This window comes from Mercurialis annua, linkage group LG1-X, assembly GCF_937616625.2.
Source record: "Mercurialis annua linkage group LG1-X, ddMerAnnu1.2, whole genome shotgun sequence".
In the NCBI taxonomy this organism is placed as follows: Eukaryota; Viridiplantae; Streptophyta; class Magnoliopsida; order Malpighiales; family Euphorbiaceae; genus Mercurialis; species Mercurialis annua.
The window spans coordinates 59,329,256-59,347,453 of record NC_065570.1 but is presented as its reverse complement, the minus strand read 5'-3'; the positions used below and the strand labels follow the sequence as shown (position 1 = coordinate 59,347,453).

At 36.4% G+C, this 18,198-nt stretch overlaps 4 protein-coding genes across 5 annotated transcripts; 3 read left to right on the top strand and 1 right to left on the bottom strand.

Moving 5' to 3' along the window:
- Positions 1-763: 763 nt before the first annotated feature.
- LOC126665861 (VIN3-like protein 2) lies at positions 764-4,169 on the top strand. Of its 2 annotated transcripts, XM_050358790.2 has the most exons (4): positions 764-1,048; positions 2,015-2,648; positions 2,781-3,097; positions 3,236-4,169. In XM_050358790.2, the coding sequence occupies exons 1-4, from the start codon at positions 994-996 to the stop codon at positions 4,024-4,026; spliced, it is 1,797 nt and encodes a 598-aa protein (XP_050214747.1). In that variant the 5' UTR covers positions 764-993; the 3' UTR covers positions 4,027-4,169. The 2 variants fall into 2 exon arrangements, with proteins under 2 accessions (XP_050214747.1, XP_050214746.1); XM_050358789.2 differs by lacking the exon at positions 764-1,048 and having other exon boundaries at positions 1,578-2,648.
- A 118-nt stretch (positions 4,170-4,287) lies between these two features.
- LOC126665863 (protein SICKLE) lies at positions 4,288-6,441 on the bottom strand. Its single transcript, XM_050358792.2, has 3 exons — positions 6,367-6,441; positions 5,705-6,011; positions 4,288-5,342 (listed from the first exon to the last, which is right to left on the bottom strand). Exons 2-3 carry the CDS (start codon positions 6,000-6,002, stop codon positions 4,630-4,632), a joined length of 1,011 nt encoding a protein of 336 aa, XP_050214749.1. The 5' UTR covers positions 6,003-6,011; positions 6,367-6,441; the 3' UTR covers positions 4,288-4,629.
- A 101-nt stretch (positions 6,442-6,542) lies between these two features.
- LOC126665862 (double-stranded RNA-binding protein 1-like) lies at positions 6,543-8,914 on the top strand. The gene is made up of 3 exons (XM_050358791.2): positions 6,543-6,669; positions 6,953-7,215; positions 7,928-8,914. Exons 1-3 carry the CDS (start codon positions 6,645-6,647, stop codon positions 8,717-8,719), a joined length of 1,080 nt encoding a protein of 359 aa, XP_050214748.1. The 5' UTR covers positions 6,543-6,644; the 3' UTR covers positions 8,720-8,914.
- An 88-nt stretch (positions 8,915-9,002) lies between these two features.
- Positions 9,003-13,078, top strand: LOC126665860 (geranylgeranyl transferase type-2 subunit alpha 1). The gene is made up of 8 exons (XM_050358788.2): positions 9,003-9,280; positions 9,366-9,528; positions 9,644-9,804; positions 9,891-9,995; positions 10,642-11,436; positions 11,526-11,700; positions 12,270-12,456; positions 12,626-13,078. Exons 1-8 carry the CDS (start codon positions 9,165-9,167, stop codon positions 13,009-13,011), a joined length of 2,088 nt encoding a protein of 695 aa, XP_050214745.1. The 5' UTR covers positions 9,003-9,164; the 3' UTR covers positions 13,012-13,078.
- The last annotated feature ends 5,120 nt before the right edge of the window (positions 13,079-18,198 follow it).

Below are 18,198 nucleotides of genomic sequence, written 5' to 3'. Positions count from 1 at the left end.
CACGGACAAAAATACCCTTTACATATTTGTGCTTAACAAATAAAAAAATGACATTCCTAATCCATAAAGGAAACATATTAAAAATAATTATCGCAGTAGCTACCATTATGTATCAAATTCCTAATCCTAAAAGAAATTGTGCAATAACTATTATTATGTGTTAAATTCCTAATTCTATAGAAATTACGCAGATATATCACTATATATAAAAGAATATGACGAGTTTCATTAATATTAAATAATCATATTACAATATTTGTGTTAAAACTTTGATATTTTTTATATTTATTAGTCTACAATGAAAAATAATATAAATTTGTTTCAATCATATTATCATTTTTTAATTAAAACTTTGATATTTTTGATATTTATTATTTATTTACAATGAAAAATAATAAAAATTTGCTTCAATCATATTATCATTTTTTTAATAACGACAATATCAAAAATTAAATCTATTACTTAATTCTAATTTTTTAACATTTCCAATAAAAGAAATAAAAAATTTGTAAAATAATTAAACAAAACAAATAAAAAATACAAGTCTAATAAAATTTAAATAATAATATATTATTAAAGAAATATACAATTATAATATTAAATAATGGGTCATATAGATATCGTTAACGTGCGTAGCACGTGGCCAAAAAAACTAGTATATATATATATATATATTTGGCCAATTCATTATTTTAAATAGTTGAGGAGCTGAGGTGTAATCCAAACGAGGCCATAGAAAATAAGCATCTGGCGCGTGGGCAAATGCATCATATGGTATCATGCAGCAAAGAGCAACTGAACCAGAGAGAAACAAACAGAGAGAAAAAGTAAATCAAAATAAAAAACCAAAATCTGAAGAATTTATTTTATTTTTCATCTGAATATATATTTAATCACATTACATGTATTATTATTACAGTATCATCTAATAACAAGCTAAGCAACACTCCTACTACTGCTTAAACTGTCTCTCTTCTTTTTGTTTTATTTGTTATGTCTAAAGCAGAGAAGAAGCGGCCGTTAGACACGGTGGCCGGAGAGTTCTCAGGTGATCTCACTTCCTTTATCTTTTTTTATTTACTGTCACCGTTTTTAAGTGTTTTTATATTCCACAATGTCCGTCATTTTTTTGTTTCTCATCTGGGTTTGCTTATTTTGTTTTGGGTATTTTTGTATTTCTTTATTAGTCAAGTTTATGCCTTTTTCCTTTTCCTATTTTTTTCCACTTTTAACTCATGAACTGTTTATATGATGTACAATGTTGTAATGCATTATTTATGTGAATATAGCGGTGGTTGAGGCACTCGAAATTTGTTTGGAGTCATTTGGATAGTGCATTTTTTTATTTGGAATGAAACAGTTGATTTGTGCTAAAAAAAAAGTGGTGATCTTCATGGATCAAAATATGCATGATCGGTGGTTCATCTACAAAATTTTATGTTTTATCAAGATTATGATTAAATCTGTCAAGCACCCATTGAATTTTCATGCCATATGTTGTATCAACCATGATTTTGTAAATAATGTGTTATTGAGTTAATCAAATGCAGTTAGTACGAAAAATATTAAGCGTAAGCTCTTCGAGTAGGGGCTTTTTAATATGCATATTTATTCGTAAAAAAGAAAATTATATATTCAAAGATTTCATCTCTCATGAGTGTTGGAAATGTGGTTTTACATTATTGGGCATGAATATGATTTTGGCATCAATGTATTTAACAAGAGTTGATGAGCTTCTGCAAATTTTAAGATCATGTCAGGATTATCGATGTAATGGCTTGCTTACTTTAGTTTTTAGCTCTGTAATTCTTTATGCATTTTTCTTATGTTGCTTTCGATACTTGTATTAATGGGTAGTTAAATGTCATAGTTAGGGAAATATATGAATTACCCTTCTGTTTATTGAGGCATCAGTGATCGTGATCTTACTTGCATATTCCTTCATGGATGAAGTTTCACTTTATGGTTAATACATTTGGTTGTTGTCGTTCACGGTTTGTGCTTGATCGTGCAGAATGCAGTCAACTAAGCATGGGAGAGAAAAGAGAACTTGTTCGACAGATCGCACAATGGCCAGAAGATGCCTCTGAGATTCTAAGTTCGTTCAGCCGCAGGGAGCTTCTTGAAATTATCTGTGCTGAGATGGGCAAAGAGAGGAAATATTCCGGATACACTAAACAGCGAATGATAGAACACCTTTTAAATTTGGTTTCGCAGAACACTAAGAGGAGCAATAATAATATTGTTGCCTTGTCTCAGGCTGGATTTAAAAGGCAAAGGAAGATAGAACCACAAATTGTAGTATCAACTGATCCAGTTCTTGTTTCTCAGGAGAATACTAAACTAGAGGAAGTTATTAAAATCCCCGTCTGTCAAAATGCTGCATGCAGAGCTACTTTATCTCCCAATGATGCTTTTTGCAGGAGATGTTCTTGCTGTATATGTCACTGCTATGATGATAATAAGGATCCTAGTTTATGGTTAACCTGTGGTTCTGATTCGCCTGGCGAGAATGCATGTGGACTTACTTGCCATTTGTTATGTGCTTTAAAGAGTGAAGGAACTGGCATAATGAAGAGCGGTGGTTGTACAAAGTTGGACGGACGTTTCTACTGTGTTTCTTGTGGAAAGATTAATGGACTTATGAGGTAAGACATTTTTTTTACAAAACATCCCTGGCCGATAATTGCATGTTTAGCTGCATGGACCATTGGTGCTTGTTATGTTCTTTTGGTGTCAAATAGAAAACAAATCGTAAAGTTACTGATGATGTTTTGCAGAACCTGGAAGAAACAGTTGTTGATTGCTCAAGAGGCTAGAAGAGTTGACGTATTATGTCTAAGAGTTCTTTTGGGTTATAAGATTCTCACAGGAACAGAGAAATATAAGGAAATTCAAAAGACCCTGGAAACTGCCTTACAGTTGCTGAAGAAAGAGTTGGGAGTTGATCTGGCGTATCTAGATATGGCACGTGGAATTGTTAATAGGTTATCCTGTGGTGCGGAGGTTCAGAAATTGTGCTCTTCTGCAGTGGAAGATTTTGATTCAACATTGTCTGACAGCTCTCTTAATCATACAGAGAAAGTCGAGTCAACGTGTAAGTTCCTTCTCCTAAGAATCGCTAATTTCAATGATTTCACGGATTGATGGAGTGATCATACTCACTCAGTCTTTTTATTTTGAAAAGAGAATTTAACTTCGTATGGTGTTGCTTGTTCTATTCTATTATCTTCAGCTTGTCAGATTACATTTGAAGAATCGTCCCCGACTTCAGTGGTTATTATGCTCGAATGCGTAGATAGTCTATCAGATGAGTTGTTAGGTTGCATGCTATGGCATCATGAGTCTACAGTGAAGGATTATCCACAGAAGCCTAATTATATTATATTGAAGCCAGAGAAAAGATTCAAAATAACCGGTTTAACTCCCTCAACCGAGTATTGGTGGAAGGCTTCTTGCTTTGGCAGCACAGGGATTCTGAATGTTTCAGAAGCTAAATGGACAACACCTGCATCAAATGGACATTGTCTCGAAGTGTTAGGTGAATGTAAAGAAGAATTTCATTTTAGTGACAACTCAGCAAGATCAAAATCAATGAAGTACATGAACAAGAACAAGAATGAAGGTTCGTGCTCGCTGCCTCCATCGATGGAGGTTGTTTCGTCAGTAAGCATCGGATCACTTTCTCCGACCACCCCCTGTAAAATCAGTGGAATGCAAAAATCAACATCAGGTTGCAAGAAGCGTAAAGAGGAGAGTGGTTATGAATATTCAGTGAGAGCAGTGAAATGGTTAGAGCATGAAGGGCACATTAAAGAAGAATTTAGAGTAAAATTTCTCACTTGGTTTAGTCTGAAAGCCACAATGCAGGAGAGAAGGGTGGTCAATGTTTTTGTAGATACTTTGATTGATGACCCTCCAAGCTTGGCTGAACAGCTTATCCATTCTTTCATGGATGAGATTTGTTGTGACCGAAAAACAACTCCGCAGCCTCGACATGGGTTCTGTACTAGGTTGTGGCATTAGATACTCATAAATGGAGTTGTTAACTTAGGTTCAAAACTTAGTGACTAGTTAGTTAGTCTTCTGGTATTTTGTTGTTGGAACAAGAAGATATGATTACTCTTTTTAACAAAGTTAAATGTGCAGCTCCTCAGTTTTGAGTTTTACTTCACTCTACTTTGGTGATGAAAAATTTACATTCATTTATTTTCCAAGAGCCATTAAAGTCCTAATCAAAAGAATCATTCTTCCAGGAAAACAAGAATCAAAATGCGATATGAAAACTATACACAAAGGTCTTTTCTTTCATTTACAACAATGAAATTTATCCAACAGTAAAGGAAACTTCTCAAAGTGCAGGCATAATTTGTGAGCCATATAAACCTGCTAAGTTAGAAGAATTTCATATCCTGGAATTTATCAAGCAAGCCAAATGAAGGTTTAATAGTGCAGATTACTTCTGGTGCTGCGGCCTCCACCGATCTATCGGAGAAGATAATAGGTCAAAGGCGCGCTAAATAATGTTTGGCTGATAAAATCTCTCTTCTTTCTTCTTCCTCTAGCTGAACAGAACAAACAACTCACTTCTGTAACGGCAGAACAGTTATTCATGGACTTGAGCAGAAATTACACACTTGACGCATCTTTGACAGCTTCATTAAACGATGCAGCAAGGTATTCTGCAAGGCTTTGTTTAGAAATGGAGTTGTTAAAAGATTCTGAAACCTTTGGCTTTTTCATGTTAATGGATTTTAAAAGCCAAGAAGCTGATGACCCAGGAACTTCCGACACCCTCCACATAACAGGTTCTAAACGTTGCCACGGATCTTCAACCATAGACTTGTCATAGAAAGACTCTGGCCTGAATGCCTCATCTAATGTACTGCCACATGAATGGAAATTCTGTCCTCTTCCACCACCTCGCCCAGAAAATGGGCCTCTGTTGCTGCCTCGCCATTGTCCCCTGCCTCTCTCTGGATGAGCAAAACTGCTTCCTTGTGTTGATCCAGGGCTTGGACTTGTGCCACGCCAAGGAGGCCTACCTTGTCCGTAATTCAAACCAGGGATTCCTGCCGGCCGAAAGCCTTGGTTTCCACCATGCATGGGATAGGGATTGGTTGTACCTCTATAAGGAGCTGAGTAATGATACCCAGCTCCATCGCCTGGTACATTCCAGGCATTAGGAGTACGTTGATGAATAGGATAAGGACCGGGTCTTGGGACCCCAAAGTGAGTGGCACTGTCGTAAGGACCCTGGATTTGATGCATTTCCTGGTTAGGTGAAAAATTACTTTGCATCTGGTAAGTTGGTGATGGTGTCATATTAGGATTCCTTGGTCCTGATAAATGAAACGACAAAGAAAAACATTAAGACAAGCAAAGCGAGAGAAGATCATAAACATTGCATAACTTCAATATCACACATCAATACACATTGATATACACTCCGTTATATTGGTTAAATAAAATCCATGAGCGCACTTGGAGGACCTTGTCAAATTAGGAGTAAGACACCAAATACGCACCCAACTTATTTCTCAGAAACTAACAGATGGAAAAATTTTCATTAGAGAATTACTCACTAGGCACTACCATAAGAAAATAACATAGCATAATGCACTATCGACTATAACAAACCGAAAAAAGCATACGAGTGCGAGATCAAAAAATGGCTGTTCAAGAAACTGAGAAAGTACTCTACCAGGAACAGGAGATGAAAACTGCGGTATGTGACTGGGAGGCCTAAAATGCCCATGGGAAGGCTGGTTATTAGATGCGCTCGTTCTCTTGTTAGCAGAAAAGGCAGCCATAGGATCTGTATAAAATCCAAACCTTGGAGCAGCACCAGAGTCCTGTTGTGAAGAAAAAGTTGTAGGATTGTCAAGCAATGGATTAGCAAGGGAAGCTGAAACTGGTGAGGTAGATGCTTCAGTTTCAGCCTGGGCAGCATCTGCTCGCATTGCCTTCAATCTTTCCCTTCTTTTCTCTGAGTCCTCCATTAATTTAACCTGAAAGGAAGAAAAAAAAACTTAGGATTGTTTGGTATGAATCCTGCAACTTAGTTCTTACCCGCTATGGCAATGTAATAACAAGTGAACAACCAATTATCACATAAATTATTACGCTCAATCACATAATCCACCAAATCTTTAACCCAATATGGTAGCTTTAAATCTATATTCTTCCAAAAACCAAAACAAACAGTTTGAATCTTCACATACATACACAAATGAGAAAAAAAAAACCCAAAAATTTTAAAATCTGAACACTCCATAATTGAAACACGAATTACAAGAAAACAAATAAACAGAGAAAGTTTTTTCAATTCCTGAAAAGAAGTGCAATTGAAAGACAGAAGTTTACAGTTTGATTTCTGCGATTTCACTTGTGTTGAAAACTACAAAAAAGCTTTCAGGCTATGGAAGCAATTGGGGAAATTGAGTCCCATTTTTACATGAAATTTAGTTGGGCCAATGTAGCCCTAGATCCAATGGGCCTGAGATAATACCAAGCAAAGAGCAGCGCACGTGATTTACGAATGCACAGTACAATATAATATAGAGAATCAAATTTCTCTTAGAAACCTCGCAATTCTTCTTCTCCTCCTCCCTTTTTCTCACACAGATAATCTCCAAATCGCTATGCCCACAAACGAAGGTTTTTCAGGTAATTTTTATTTCTTTTTGTTGTGTATTTCTTTAGCTAGTTGTATTTATAGTTTAAAGATATCTTGTCTGATTGTTTGTTGTCAAGTAAAAGTCTGCCCCATTTTTGTGCTATCTCCGAAGAATACCCATCTCCAATACAGCTGACTGTAGAGATTTGTAATGTGGATGAACTGAAGCATTAGACTTATTTCTTTTAAATTTTTTTAAATGATGGTAAAGGTTATGTATGAGTTTTAATAATGGGTTACTATCTATTTTATTGTTTTTTGGTTTTTTATTAGGTGTATCTAATTGCTATGTTTTTAAGAGTCGATTACAAGAATATGCACAAAAAAAGGGACTTGCTACGCCCGTGTACGAGACAATTAAAGAAGGCCCTTCACATGAGCCTTTCTTCAGGTCCACAGTGATTGTCAATGAGGCTAGATATGTGTCCCTGCCTGGTTTTTACAATCGCAAGGCTGCAGAACAGTCTGCTGCAGAAGTTGCTCTGCAGGAGTTGTCTAAATGTGATGAAGTCGATCACACTATTTCTCAGCCTGTTGTAAGTTTATGTTCTCTTTTGCTAAATTGATATCGGTAGCTAGGTCATTGGTTGTTTTGTTGATTCTAAAGGAGGTTAATCTAAGTCTCAGTTATGAATAGCGGTGTATGAAGATAATTTTGCTTCTGCCCAATTGGTTAGCGCCTTTTGTTTCATTGATTTTTTTAGTTTTGTACTATTTAATAGGCTATTCTTATATCTATGGTTGGAATTTCCCTCTCCCTTTGTGTCTCTACATATGCCTGTCTTTAACCTTTTTCTATAGCAAGCTAGTTGGTTATAGGTTATAGACAGGTGATTTTCTCAGAATAACTGTTTAATAAGGTTTCTGAATAGCCCTATGCAGGCAGCACAGTTAAAGTCGGTGTTGGTATAAAATAAAATTAGTTTACTTCTTAAAGATATTAATACGGAACCTGTTTCTTATTGAATAAGTTCTTGTTCGTGCATTTATAGTAGGTCCATGGCTCTTTTCATCTTTGCAAGTTGCAACTTTCCTTCGAGTTTTGGTTGTTTGTACAAACGCCATCTTTTCTGCTAACATTCTGGTCTAGATTATACAATCTTGTGCCTTTGATCATGAATTTCATAATCTGTTGACCTGCGGTGCCCATATTCATCACGATTTTGATGGTTTGTGACCTTGTAAATGGGTGTCTTATTCTATTTATTTTTGAACTACTGTTGTTTAAATTTTGGTTTTATTTTTCAGAATGAAACAGGACTTTGCAAAAACTTGCTTCAGGAATATGCACAAAAAAAGAACTACGCAATTCCTGTGTACCAGTGTCAAAATATTGAATCTCCAGGCCGAGCAACGCTTTTCCAATGTAATGTCGATATTGGGGGGATTCAGTACATCGGGGCATCAGCGGGAACAAAAAAGGAAGCAGAAATTAAGGCTGCTAGAACTGCTTTGTTAGCCATGCAGTCAAGTGGTTCAGAGTCATCTAATAATACAACTGGTATGTGTCAGTTAACAGTAATACCATTCAGAAAGAGGGTCCCGGAGACTGCTCCAATCTTAGAGGAAGCTGCACGTCTTCCAAAGGCAAAAAAGGCCCGAGTCAAAAGGAAAACATTTAAAAAGAAATTCCCTAGAGACAGAGTAAATCACAAACACGGTGAAAGTGCAGTCGATCCTAGTGTTATTACCATTGGACAACCAAGATCAGAATCAGATCATACTGGTATATCTGTAGTTCAAGGAACTTCTGGGAGAATAGTTCCTGAGTCGAGCCAAAGAGAAACAACAGAGGCCACTGGTGCTTTGACCTTCCATTTATCTAGTGATTTTACGAATGGAGTCTCAACAACAATGGCTTTTGATCAACACAACTGTGTAATGCCCAGCGGAGTTGCTTGCGAACCGAATGCAGATGCTGCTATGATTTCAGGAGCTAGCCCGGCTTCTGAGATAGGATTAGGGACTTCAACTGGCAGGGCTGGCTTAAATCCAATGGGAGAGGAATGGAAGCTGGTGCAGCCAATGAATAGCATTTAGATAAGGAATGTGAGTTTGGTTTTGCAGTTTGGAAAGTAGTGGGGGAGTAGAATTTTAGTCTGTTAAGGTGTCTTTTTCACTGTTGTACTGCTAATGCTACTGATTTTCCAGTATTTTGTAGGAGCTCTAACTATTGAGAACCATATGATATATGATTGGAATTTCATTTATAAATATATCATTTTTTTAAAATTACACTGAACTAGTCGGTTCAATTGATTTTTTCAGCTCTAAAATTTAACTGAAATGTTTTGCATTCAAAATCAAACCAAACCAAATTTTTTTCGTTTATTGTTGGGTTTGGTTAGTACGTCTTTCTTAATTGAAGTTATAGTTTATAGAACGACATCGTTTAAACGAAGAAGCACACTACTTACAGATTTCTCCTGCATCTCTCTATTAAAACAAATCAAATCTCCATTAAAAAGAATCTATTCTCGAGAAAATGCACGGGGTGTCTCGCAAGCCACCGACGCCAGAAGAAGCGGCGAAAACGGCCGCCAAAGCCGAAAAGCTGAGCATTCTTCAATCTCAAGTTCTTCACAATCATCACCACAACATGTAATTTTCTTTCCATCCAAACAATCCAATCAAGCTTTGTTTTAATGCTTTAATTTTCTTGATTATTACCGTAACAATATTGCAGTTATAGTAAAGAAGCTGTAGAGGTAAGCGCTAAGCTTCTAGAAGCAAATCCGGAGTTTTACACTGGTTGGAACTATAGAAAACTTGCTGTTCAACATAATCTTACTCAATCTAGCTCCGATCCTGACGCCGTTAATTCTATTCTCGATGACGAACTTCGAGTGGTTCGTTTTTAATATTTTCTTCTTTCTCTATGAAAAATGTGAAACTTTTCAGTTTGATTAGCTAACTGCTTAATTAATCGTATGCCTTTCAATTGTTTTAATTGATAAATTATAGGTAGAGAGGGCATTAAAACAAAATTTCAAGTCATATGGAGCGTGGCATCATCGAAAATGGGTAATAAGTAAAGGCCACTCTTCTGTTGATAAGGAACTGAATCTTTTGGACAAGTTATTCGCTGTTGATTCCCGTAATTTTCATGCTTGGACTTATCGAAGGTCTAATTTCTACCTTTTCTTTATTATTCTAACTTGATATTTGCACTTGTTTTGCGAATATGATTTCTGTTATTTGTTGTGTATAGATTTGTAGCAGAATTGATGAACAGATCGGAGAATGATGAGTTGGAGTTCACTGAGCGTCTGATCAAAAAGAACTTCAGTAATTATTCCGCATGGCATAATCGAAGGTATGTTGAAGTTGTTCCAGTTTTTACTTTCTGAAACTAAATGTAATGAAATTAATTCAGCGCCTAGTCTGAATGTGGTATAGATTCTGACTGGTGATACTAGTTTTAACTTGATCACTCGGGAGGCTTGTGCACCTAGAGGTGTGCATTTGGGTAGAAAGGGGGGGGGGGGAGTGGGGCCAGGGCAAGATAGATAGATTTGATACCACATGAGCTGTGTCAGTTTTCTGATTTGAAGAGAGAGATTATGGTTTTGCTGTTTTGCACATCTAATTAATCTAAGTTATTTTTACTTCGTAGAAGATTTTCAAAAATTTGTGTATATTTTGATAAAAGGTGGTTCTTTTGTTTAGACGTTTTTTGAGTATGCAAGTTGCTGATTATTATTGGTGATGGTGTGTCTTGCTTTTGAAGTATGATTGCTATATGCCTAGATTGGTCCCTCGTAATGACGAGCTATACAGAAATTTTAACAAGGCTCAGGAATTTGGGAAGGACAGAGAGATTTACGTTTTAGTGGCATTCTTTCTTATAATTTAGTCTTTAATATTTGCAGTGTGATGCTTATGTCTGAAGCATGTCTAAATCATACGATGCCCCTGTTTTTCTGTGCATTTATTTATTCCTTGATGAATCACTTTTGCAGCTTTCTTCTGTCTAATTTGGTGAAGAAAAATGTTAAAGGATTTTCCAACAAAGAAGAGGTCTTAACCAGGGAGCTTGAATTGGTGCATGATGCTGTGTTTACTGAACCAAAAGATCAAAGTGGTTGGTTTTATCATCTTTGGCTTCTCAAGCAAACTGTTAACATTGAGGGTCCTGTGCTTGTTTCTTCATGGCCAGGTCCTGGTTCGGATGTCATTCTGTTAGGAGATAGCTGCCTGGAAAATCACACTGCTTCTCCTTTCAATGTATTCCAATTAAATTCAGGAACATTTCCGCTCATTCTTTACTTTAATCAGGCTGTTGAAGGGGTGAACTCACTTTCAGTAACGGTCGCATCTAAACTTATTTCAAATGAGAATCTTATTTGGAAACCTATTTCAATTAATAACACTCAGGTTGCCCAAGTTTGGGTAACACAGTTAAGTTTTCTTGATATGGATCTCCATGCTTTAGAAGCTTTTCCTGTGGAGGTTACCTTTGGACCATGTCAAGGAATAATTTCTTCTACCGGCATTCCCTATAGCCATCCTTCTCATTTGGCATTTACCGTGCATGTACAATCGGTCAAAACAGGACTTGTGGAAGAGGCAGTTTTAGAGAGGATTTCGTGGATAGATAGTAACTTTCACCTTTGTGAGCCTCATTTGTTGGAATCAGATTTAGTTGCTTCACTTGACCTCCTAAGTGTAAAAAAGAAGCATGAACTACCAGCTTTGACATGGCAAGAAAAAATTATAGAGGAAGAGATTAACCTCTTCCGTGAGTTGTCAGACTGGTAAAGCTGCTTTATCTGTTGACAACCCCTAAATTTGGAAGCCCCTTTGTTTTTAATCCTGCATTTGCTTATTTTCTTCTCTTTTGCAGCAAAATTGGGAAGCTTACCCTTGCAAGACTATTGACTTCTCGTGATGAATTAGTGTCTACCGAAGAGTTAATAAATTCCGAAGAAATTCTTAGATTATACCCTCAATTAATGAAGCTGGATCCAACGCATTCTCAGTACTACAAGGATGTAAACAGCTTGGTCTTAATGCGACAGGTGTTCTTTTTTTTCCCTTCAAAGATGTTGATTTTTTTAATTTTCTTATTTGAAGGCTGAAATATAAAGCTTCTTTAAACACACATGAAAGCCTAACTTATTTAAGTTCAGGTTACGGAACGCCTATGAATATTTTTTTTGAAAGTAGAACACCTATGAATTTTGAAATGCTATAGAGACTAGAGTTGCTTCTTTTTTTAGGTTACTGTTACTCTGTCTGCTTGTTGCTGCTGTTAAGGTTATCAGATTCTAACTTGAAATGGAAATGTCAAAGTATTCAATTGACTTGGGTGTTAAACAATTGGAAGAAGTTTTAATTTAATGAGGTATCAGAAAATTTAGTTGTCTTGCTTCAAAACGGAGCTCATTTTCAATTATACATTCTCTGCCTCTTGGAACAGAATTTTGTTTCTGCATGTTATGAGCTTCTCATCTCTTAATTAGTTCTAAAAATCAGATATCTGGATATGATGAAATTAAAAGATCCCCAATTAACCGAAATTCAGTCTTTCGCTGTACTAAGTCTCATATACTGTGAGCAGATTCTCATTTTCACAATGATAATGCAGGCGACGTCTACTAGGGAATCTGTTCTGAGCCACTGCTTTCACTACAGGAACTCAACTTCATCAAGCACTGGCTATCCTATATGTTTAAGACTGAATAACTTATCATTATCACGAATCGGATCTGTTGAGAGATTATTGTGGGTCCAAATGCTAGACCTCAGTCGCAATGAACTTCAATCAATTGAAGGTAAACTGCTGTCACGTTATCTGAACTATCCGCAGCTCTTATCAATTCATATCCTTCTGTGGTTTTCAATATCTAATAAGAAAATTAACGTTAGTGTTTATTTTTATAGGGCAACCTAGTTTTTCTGAACTCCTGACTAACTTTCCTTTTTTTGTTGATGTTATGGCAGGCCTCGAGGGTATGCAGCTACTTTCTTACTTGAGTTTGAGTAGAAATAAGCTCTCTAGTTTTACTGCTCTGGAGCCTCTGAGAGAGATGAAGTCATTAAAAGTGCTGGATATTTCATATAATGAGATAGGTGCACACTCTATTGATACAACGAGATACATTTGCTCTTCTCCGTTATCTCATTCGGTTGGAAGTGAATGGGAGCAGGATAAAACTATGGTTGATGGAATCAACATGGCAAAATACTGGGAAGCATTTTTTGTGCTGAAGGGCTTGAACTTGACAACATTAGATGCAGTAGGGAATGCAATTGTTGATGAAAAATTTGCCTCATTTTTAATTAAGATCCTGCCTAAACTCAAGTGGCTGGATGGTGTAGAACTCTGAATTCAAGTTTTGAATTGGAGAATTACTAGATAAAAGGAAAAATAGCTATACACAATGTTTCATGGAAGTTGACCTTAATTTACTTTTTTCAAATGTTCTTCCTATACCATCACAGCTCTCATCATTATACATTTAATTCGTGTAAGGATGAGGTCTCGGCTGACTATAGTATTCTCTGGGTTTTGCAATGTAGGGACTAAATTTATATGGTTTGGATAAATTTAATGTTTAACTTCCCGGATGTCATAAAAATATTTGATCACATAAACAGCAATGAAGTTTGTTCCATTGATCCATGGCATTGAATTGATTTTTAAATAAAACAATGATGCAGTCGGTGGTTGAACGGAAAATGCTGACATGGCTGCAAAGAAATATAGTAGGTAGTGGCAAATTCGTAAATTTTTAGAAGATATGCATTCTTTTTATACGCATATATTTGAAGTGATATTTATTTTATTATAATTTTATTATTTAGAAGATGGCAATTGTACATTTCACGATAGGATGTAAATGAACCGAGTCGAGCCGAATTTTGAGTTATATGAACTAAGCGTTCATGTTTGGGTCATGTTCGGGTCATTTTCGTTCGAGTTCTGAATGAGGTGTTCATTTAAAATTCACGAGTGTTCATGTTCGGTTCGTGTTCAACTCGTGTTCGTTCGTTAAACTGCTAAATGGACCAGTTCGCGAACAAACTCGTGAGAGTACTAAACGAACTTGTTCACGGACTCGTTCATTTAACTGTTAAAAAAACAAATACAAACATGAACCGAAATTATGTAATTTTTCTGTTTTTTTTTAAATCAAAACTATATGATTTTGTATAAAATGATATAGTTTTACTATATTAACAGAATAAAGTATATTTAATTTAAATACTACTAGCTAGTTCGCGAACTTTTTATCGAGTTCTTATATTAACCAATTTTTGAACTCTTTATCGAACTCCTATACGAGCAGTCGTTCATGAACTGTTAATCGAGTTGTTCGTGAATGTAAACCAGCCGAATACCACTATGTTCATGGTCAAGCTCGACCCGTTTATAACGTGAATGAACACGACCGAGCTCTTATCGAGCCGAACGAGCAACTCGTCGTTTACAGCCCTAAGCAGGCTGAATGAAAATGGTGAAACAGCAGCCTAAAAATAAGTTAAAATAATAAAATATCGGAATTAAAATTCGGAAATGCAAGAGTAGATAAGTTGCGTGTAAGACAGGCTGCAGCTAGATGGTTGACAAATACCTCAACTGATGACTCTCTTTCTTAGAATTCCTATAAGCTACGCCTTGATCTAAGGAATGGTTCATTTTATTGACTACAAGCTTAGACTCTAATCATATCAGATGAATAACTAAAACTCTTAACGCAATTTGACTACGAAGTACTACTCCTGACGATTCTCTTACTTGGAATTCTTCATCAGTCCATGGAAGTATAAGCTAGGCCTAAGCATAGCACCCGCAAATCAGCCCACCATTGTAGCCTGAAACAAAGCTTGATAATAATAACAGCACAGCAGTAATGCAAATTGAAAATCTTAGTAAAAATACAACTCAATTTTCACAACAGAATTAACAGTACACTTATGGATTCATACGTCAGAGTACAGTATCAACTACGACGATCCTAACCGTTGAAGCGCATCTTTAGCAGAAGCTAAATCAGGATTCAATTTCAAAGCAGCTTCATAAACAGATTTAGCTTCTTCACTCATCTCTTTAGCCTCATAACACTCACCTAATAACCTAAGCGCATTAACATTCTCCTTGTTCAACTCAACCGCTAACTTCAAATCCTCAATCGCCGATTCAACTCGCTTCTCCTTCTTACTCATTCCCATCACCAGCTCAGCTCTCTTAAACAGCGCGTCTCCTTTCTCCGTCGCGCTCAGCGACTTCACCGCCAGCGGAGACAGCGCTACGTCCAGAGAATCAAGAGCCGACGGCTTATATCCTTGGAGATCCAGAGCTAGCGCTTTTAGTATATGAGCCGCCGCGTCTTTTGGATCGAGTGAGATAGCTTTGGACGCCGCTTCTTCGGCTTGTTTGGCTAGCGAGATCTTCGTCGCCTGCGAATTTGACGGTGATCTAGCTTTAGAGAGGATCTGCGCTCCGACTACGAATTGACGTTTGGCTTCCGCTCCGGCTCGGCCGCGATATTCACGGAATTTGGCTAGGGCTCTTTGAGGGATGTTATGCATAGCCAGATACATTACGATTGACAGCAGGATTAGAGCTGCTTGTAAGAGGATATCCTTCATCATTTTTGCCGTCTGGTTTTTGATTCCACGGCGTCGTTTTTCTGATCGGAGAGAAATAGGATGAGGAGTGGTTGGTGCGATGGGAACTGACTGTATGAGGTTGACAAGAGGGAAAATTGAGAAATGGAGTCTTTATGGTTTGTGATGCAGTCAGTACTATAATAGTTTCCGCCTGCCTTGTTTGACGATTATAATGTTCTTGGAAGCAACCAATTACATTGTTTTGGGCTTTTCATGCCAAGAGAAAATAACTCAGAAAATTACACCATATACCAAAAAAAATAAAAAAAATTATAAAACTATATGTTGATTTTTTTATTTATAAAAATATTAATAATATTTACAAAAATATATAAAAAAAATAATATCAAACATACGGTGTATACTGTGAGTATAATGTCAGTATATTAATAAACTAACATTATATCAACATTATATCAATATTATATCAAAAGTATACCAACATTATACATACTGAGATTTTATTAATATTAAATAAAAATTTACCAAAATTACATCAAATCGTTTACTAAAAAATTAAATTAATAATATACTAAAATTATACCCAGTATACCAAGAGTGTACACATCAAAATATAATGAAATTTTATTATTACATCAACATTACAATACATCACATATTAAATATTAACCTAACAATATACTAAAATTATACCAACAATACATAAATTCTCTAGTTCATTACCAACTATAGTGAAAAATACATATAAAAAAAATATACATGTTATCAACTAGAAATGTCACGACCCAAATTATTGAGCCGAGACCGGCGCTAGGGAATGGGAGTGGTAGCTCCGAAACCCATAGCAAGCCTAAAACCACTAATAATTTTTTGCGATTAAAACATATTATTGTATATAAAATATTTTCCGAAAACTCTTTTAAATAATACAATAATAGATATTAAAATATCATATTAGAGTTTACACTTAAAACTAACTATTTGAAATCGATGCACCAATCTAATACTGAGACCTACTGACTACTGCAGCTCTAGAAACTCATACTTGTGCAAGTCCAATGACTTCTGGCACAATGGAGATGGTTTGTCTGATCCGACTTCTAATACCTGCAAACATCAGAGTGAGGGGTCAGTATTTGGAAAAATACTGAGTGAGTTTGCAAGTTACTAATGGTATTATCAAAATATAGCATCATATGCTTAATACATATGTAAATTCATGATATAAGCAAACAACAACCATTCTTAATTTCAAAATGTGAGTGCAACTCACTAGATACGGGGACTCCAAGTTACACCGTAACCGAGTGCTCACTCGTATCGAATCTCAAAGTGTGAGTCCAACTCACTGGTGGGTCTAACCCACTGGTGGGCCCAGCCCACTAGATACGGGGACTCCAGACTACACCGTAGCCGAGTGCTCACTCGTATCAAATTCATATCATATCATGCATAAATATATATTAAATTCTAATCACAAAGTCAGGTACTCTAAACTGACTAACTAATGATCATGCAACCTATTGACACCCAATAGGTAGTTGGTCTTTTCGGACCGCACATTAAACACTCATCTTCAAAACAGCGAATACGACAGCATTCATATAATCACTTACCAAAAATAACATCTTACACAAGCACATTATTTTCATGCGATATATTGATAATAATATTCATAATATATAAAAATAACTTTAAAAATAATAATACGCGAAAGTAAATTGTCACTCACAGTGACCGCTATTCCTTATATCCGAACGTAAGCTCCAAGAGACTGGCCCGTCAATCTTTGCCGAGATTCTTGGTTCGTCATACTCGTAGCTCAATAGTCCGTCACATCTATCATAGGATTCTATCATTAAAACATATACTTAGAGAATCCTATTCTTAAAAGCTGCACTAGATACCTAACACGACAAAAACACGAAACATAACCGTCGTGTTCTAAACGTATCTTTCTCTATAGATCTCTATCCATATCTTGATTACTTATCATGCTAATGTTCATTGCTATAATGTCTTATTAATATTCATTTTAAGACATTTGTCAGAGTTCTACACCCATATCATGCCATCGGAAGCCAATTTTCGCTCCCGGAAGTCTCCCGGAGGTCACGATCGAAGTAGGGCACGTCGTGCTAGCTTGGCACGTCGTGCTAGCTTGGCACGTCGTGCCCCTCATTTTTCATGAAGGACACATCGTGCCCTTCCTTGTGCACGTCGTGCACCCCTGGTGGTGCACGTCGTGGTGGCGCACGTCGTGCGCCCTTGTGGCGCCCGTCGTGCCCACTTCGGGTACGACGTTTTTTATGCTTTCGGACCATTTCTGAAGCCCCAAAACACTCATAGTCCCTTCTAACATATACCTAATCCATCTAGACTCAAAACTCACCAAGAATCCACTCGAAAACGATGAAACGCGACATGTTTTCGACATTTTGATTCAAACGTAACGTTTCGTATCGAAACAGCCCATAACATTCAATTTAACCACCCAAATCCGAAATCTTACCTTGTAATGAAGTTTAGGATTGATAGAGCTTTCAATTTCGAAGAGTTTGCCGCGAAAATCGTCCGAAACGGATGCCGAACGGCGAAACGACGATATCGATCGATGAAACGTTAACCTCTCTGGATCCTTCTATCTCTTTCTCTCCTTTCTTCTTTAAACTGATCCATACATATAACATGGTTAAAATACTCCATTAATCCTTGTTTTGTTTATTTGTCACAACTAATCCTTTAAACTTCTCATTCGTTCAATTTAATCCCTCGCTTAACTAATTAACACTTTAATCATAACGTATACGTATTATTTATATCCAATAAACAATACGAAGCTCAATAGTAGTATTTTCCCGTCCATAATCTTTTAATTACTATTCTCGAGATTAATTGGCTAGTTTGCACTTTAGTCCTTGAACTTTTCAAAAGTTGCA

What these genes read in the sequence shown, in the direction of transcription:
- LOC126665861 (XM_050358789.2), top strand. Translation starts at nt 1,948, where the DNA reads ATGAAGTTTCACTTTATGGTTAATACATTTGGTTGTTGTCGTTCACGG. An exon ending in AAGATTAATGGACTTATGAG is followed by an intron (nt 2,649 to 2,780) that starts GTAAGACATTTT and finishes GATGTTTTGCAG; the next exon opens with AACCTGGAAGAAACAGTTGT. An exon ending in AGAGAAAGTCGAGTCAACGT is followed by an intron (nt 3,098 to 3,235) that starts GTAAGTTCCTTC and finishes TATTATCTTCAG; the next exon opens with CTTGTCAGATTACATTTGAA.
- LOC126665862 (XM_050358791.2), top strand. Translation starts at nt 6,645, where the DNA reads ATGCCCACAAACGAAGGTTTTTCAG. An exon ending in CACAAACGAAGGTTTTTCAG is followed by an intron (nt 6,670 to 6,952) that starts GTAATTTTTATT and finishes GTTTTTTATTAG; the next exon opens with GTGTATCTAATTGCTATGTT. An exon ending in ACACTATTTCTCAGCCTGTT is followed by an intron (nt 7,216 to 7,927) that starts GTAAGTTTATGT and finishes TTTATTTTTCAG; the next exon opens with AATGAAACAGGACTTTGCAA.
- LOC126665863 (XM_050358792.2), bottom strand. Translation starts at nt 6,002, where the DNA reads ATGGAGGACTCAGAGAAAAGAAGGGAAAGATTGAAGGCAATGCGAGCA. An exon ending in GTTTTCATCTCCTGTTCCTG is followed by an intron (nt 5,343 to 5,704) that starts GTAGAGTACTTT and finishes TTCATTTATCAG; the next exon opens with GACCAAGGAATCCTAATATG.
- LOC126665860 (XM_050358788.2), top strand. Translation starts at nt 9,165, where the DNA reads ATGCACGGGGTGTCTCGCAAGCCACCGACGCCAGAAGAAGCGGCGAAA. An exon ending in TCGATGACGAACTTCGAGTG is followed by an intron (nt 9,529 to 9,643) that starts GTTCGTTTTTAA and finishes GATAAATTATAG; the next exon opens with GTAGAGAGGGCATTAAAACA. An exon ending in TCCGCATGGCATAATCGAAG is followed by an intron (nt 9,996 to 10,641) that starts GTATGTTGAAGT and finishes TCACTTTTGCAG; the next exon opens with CTTTCTTCTGTCTAATTTGG.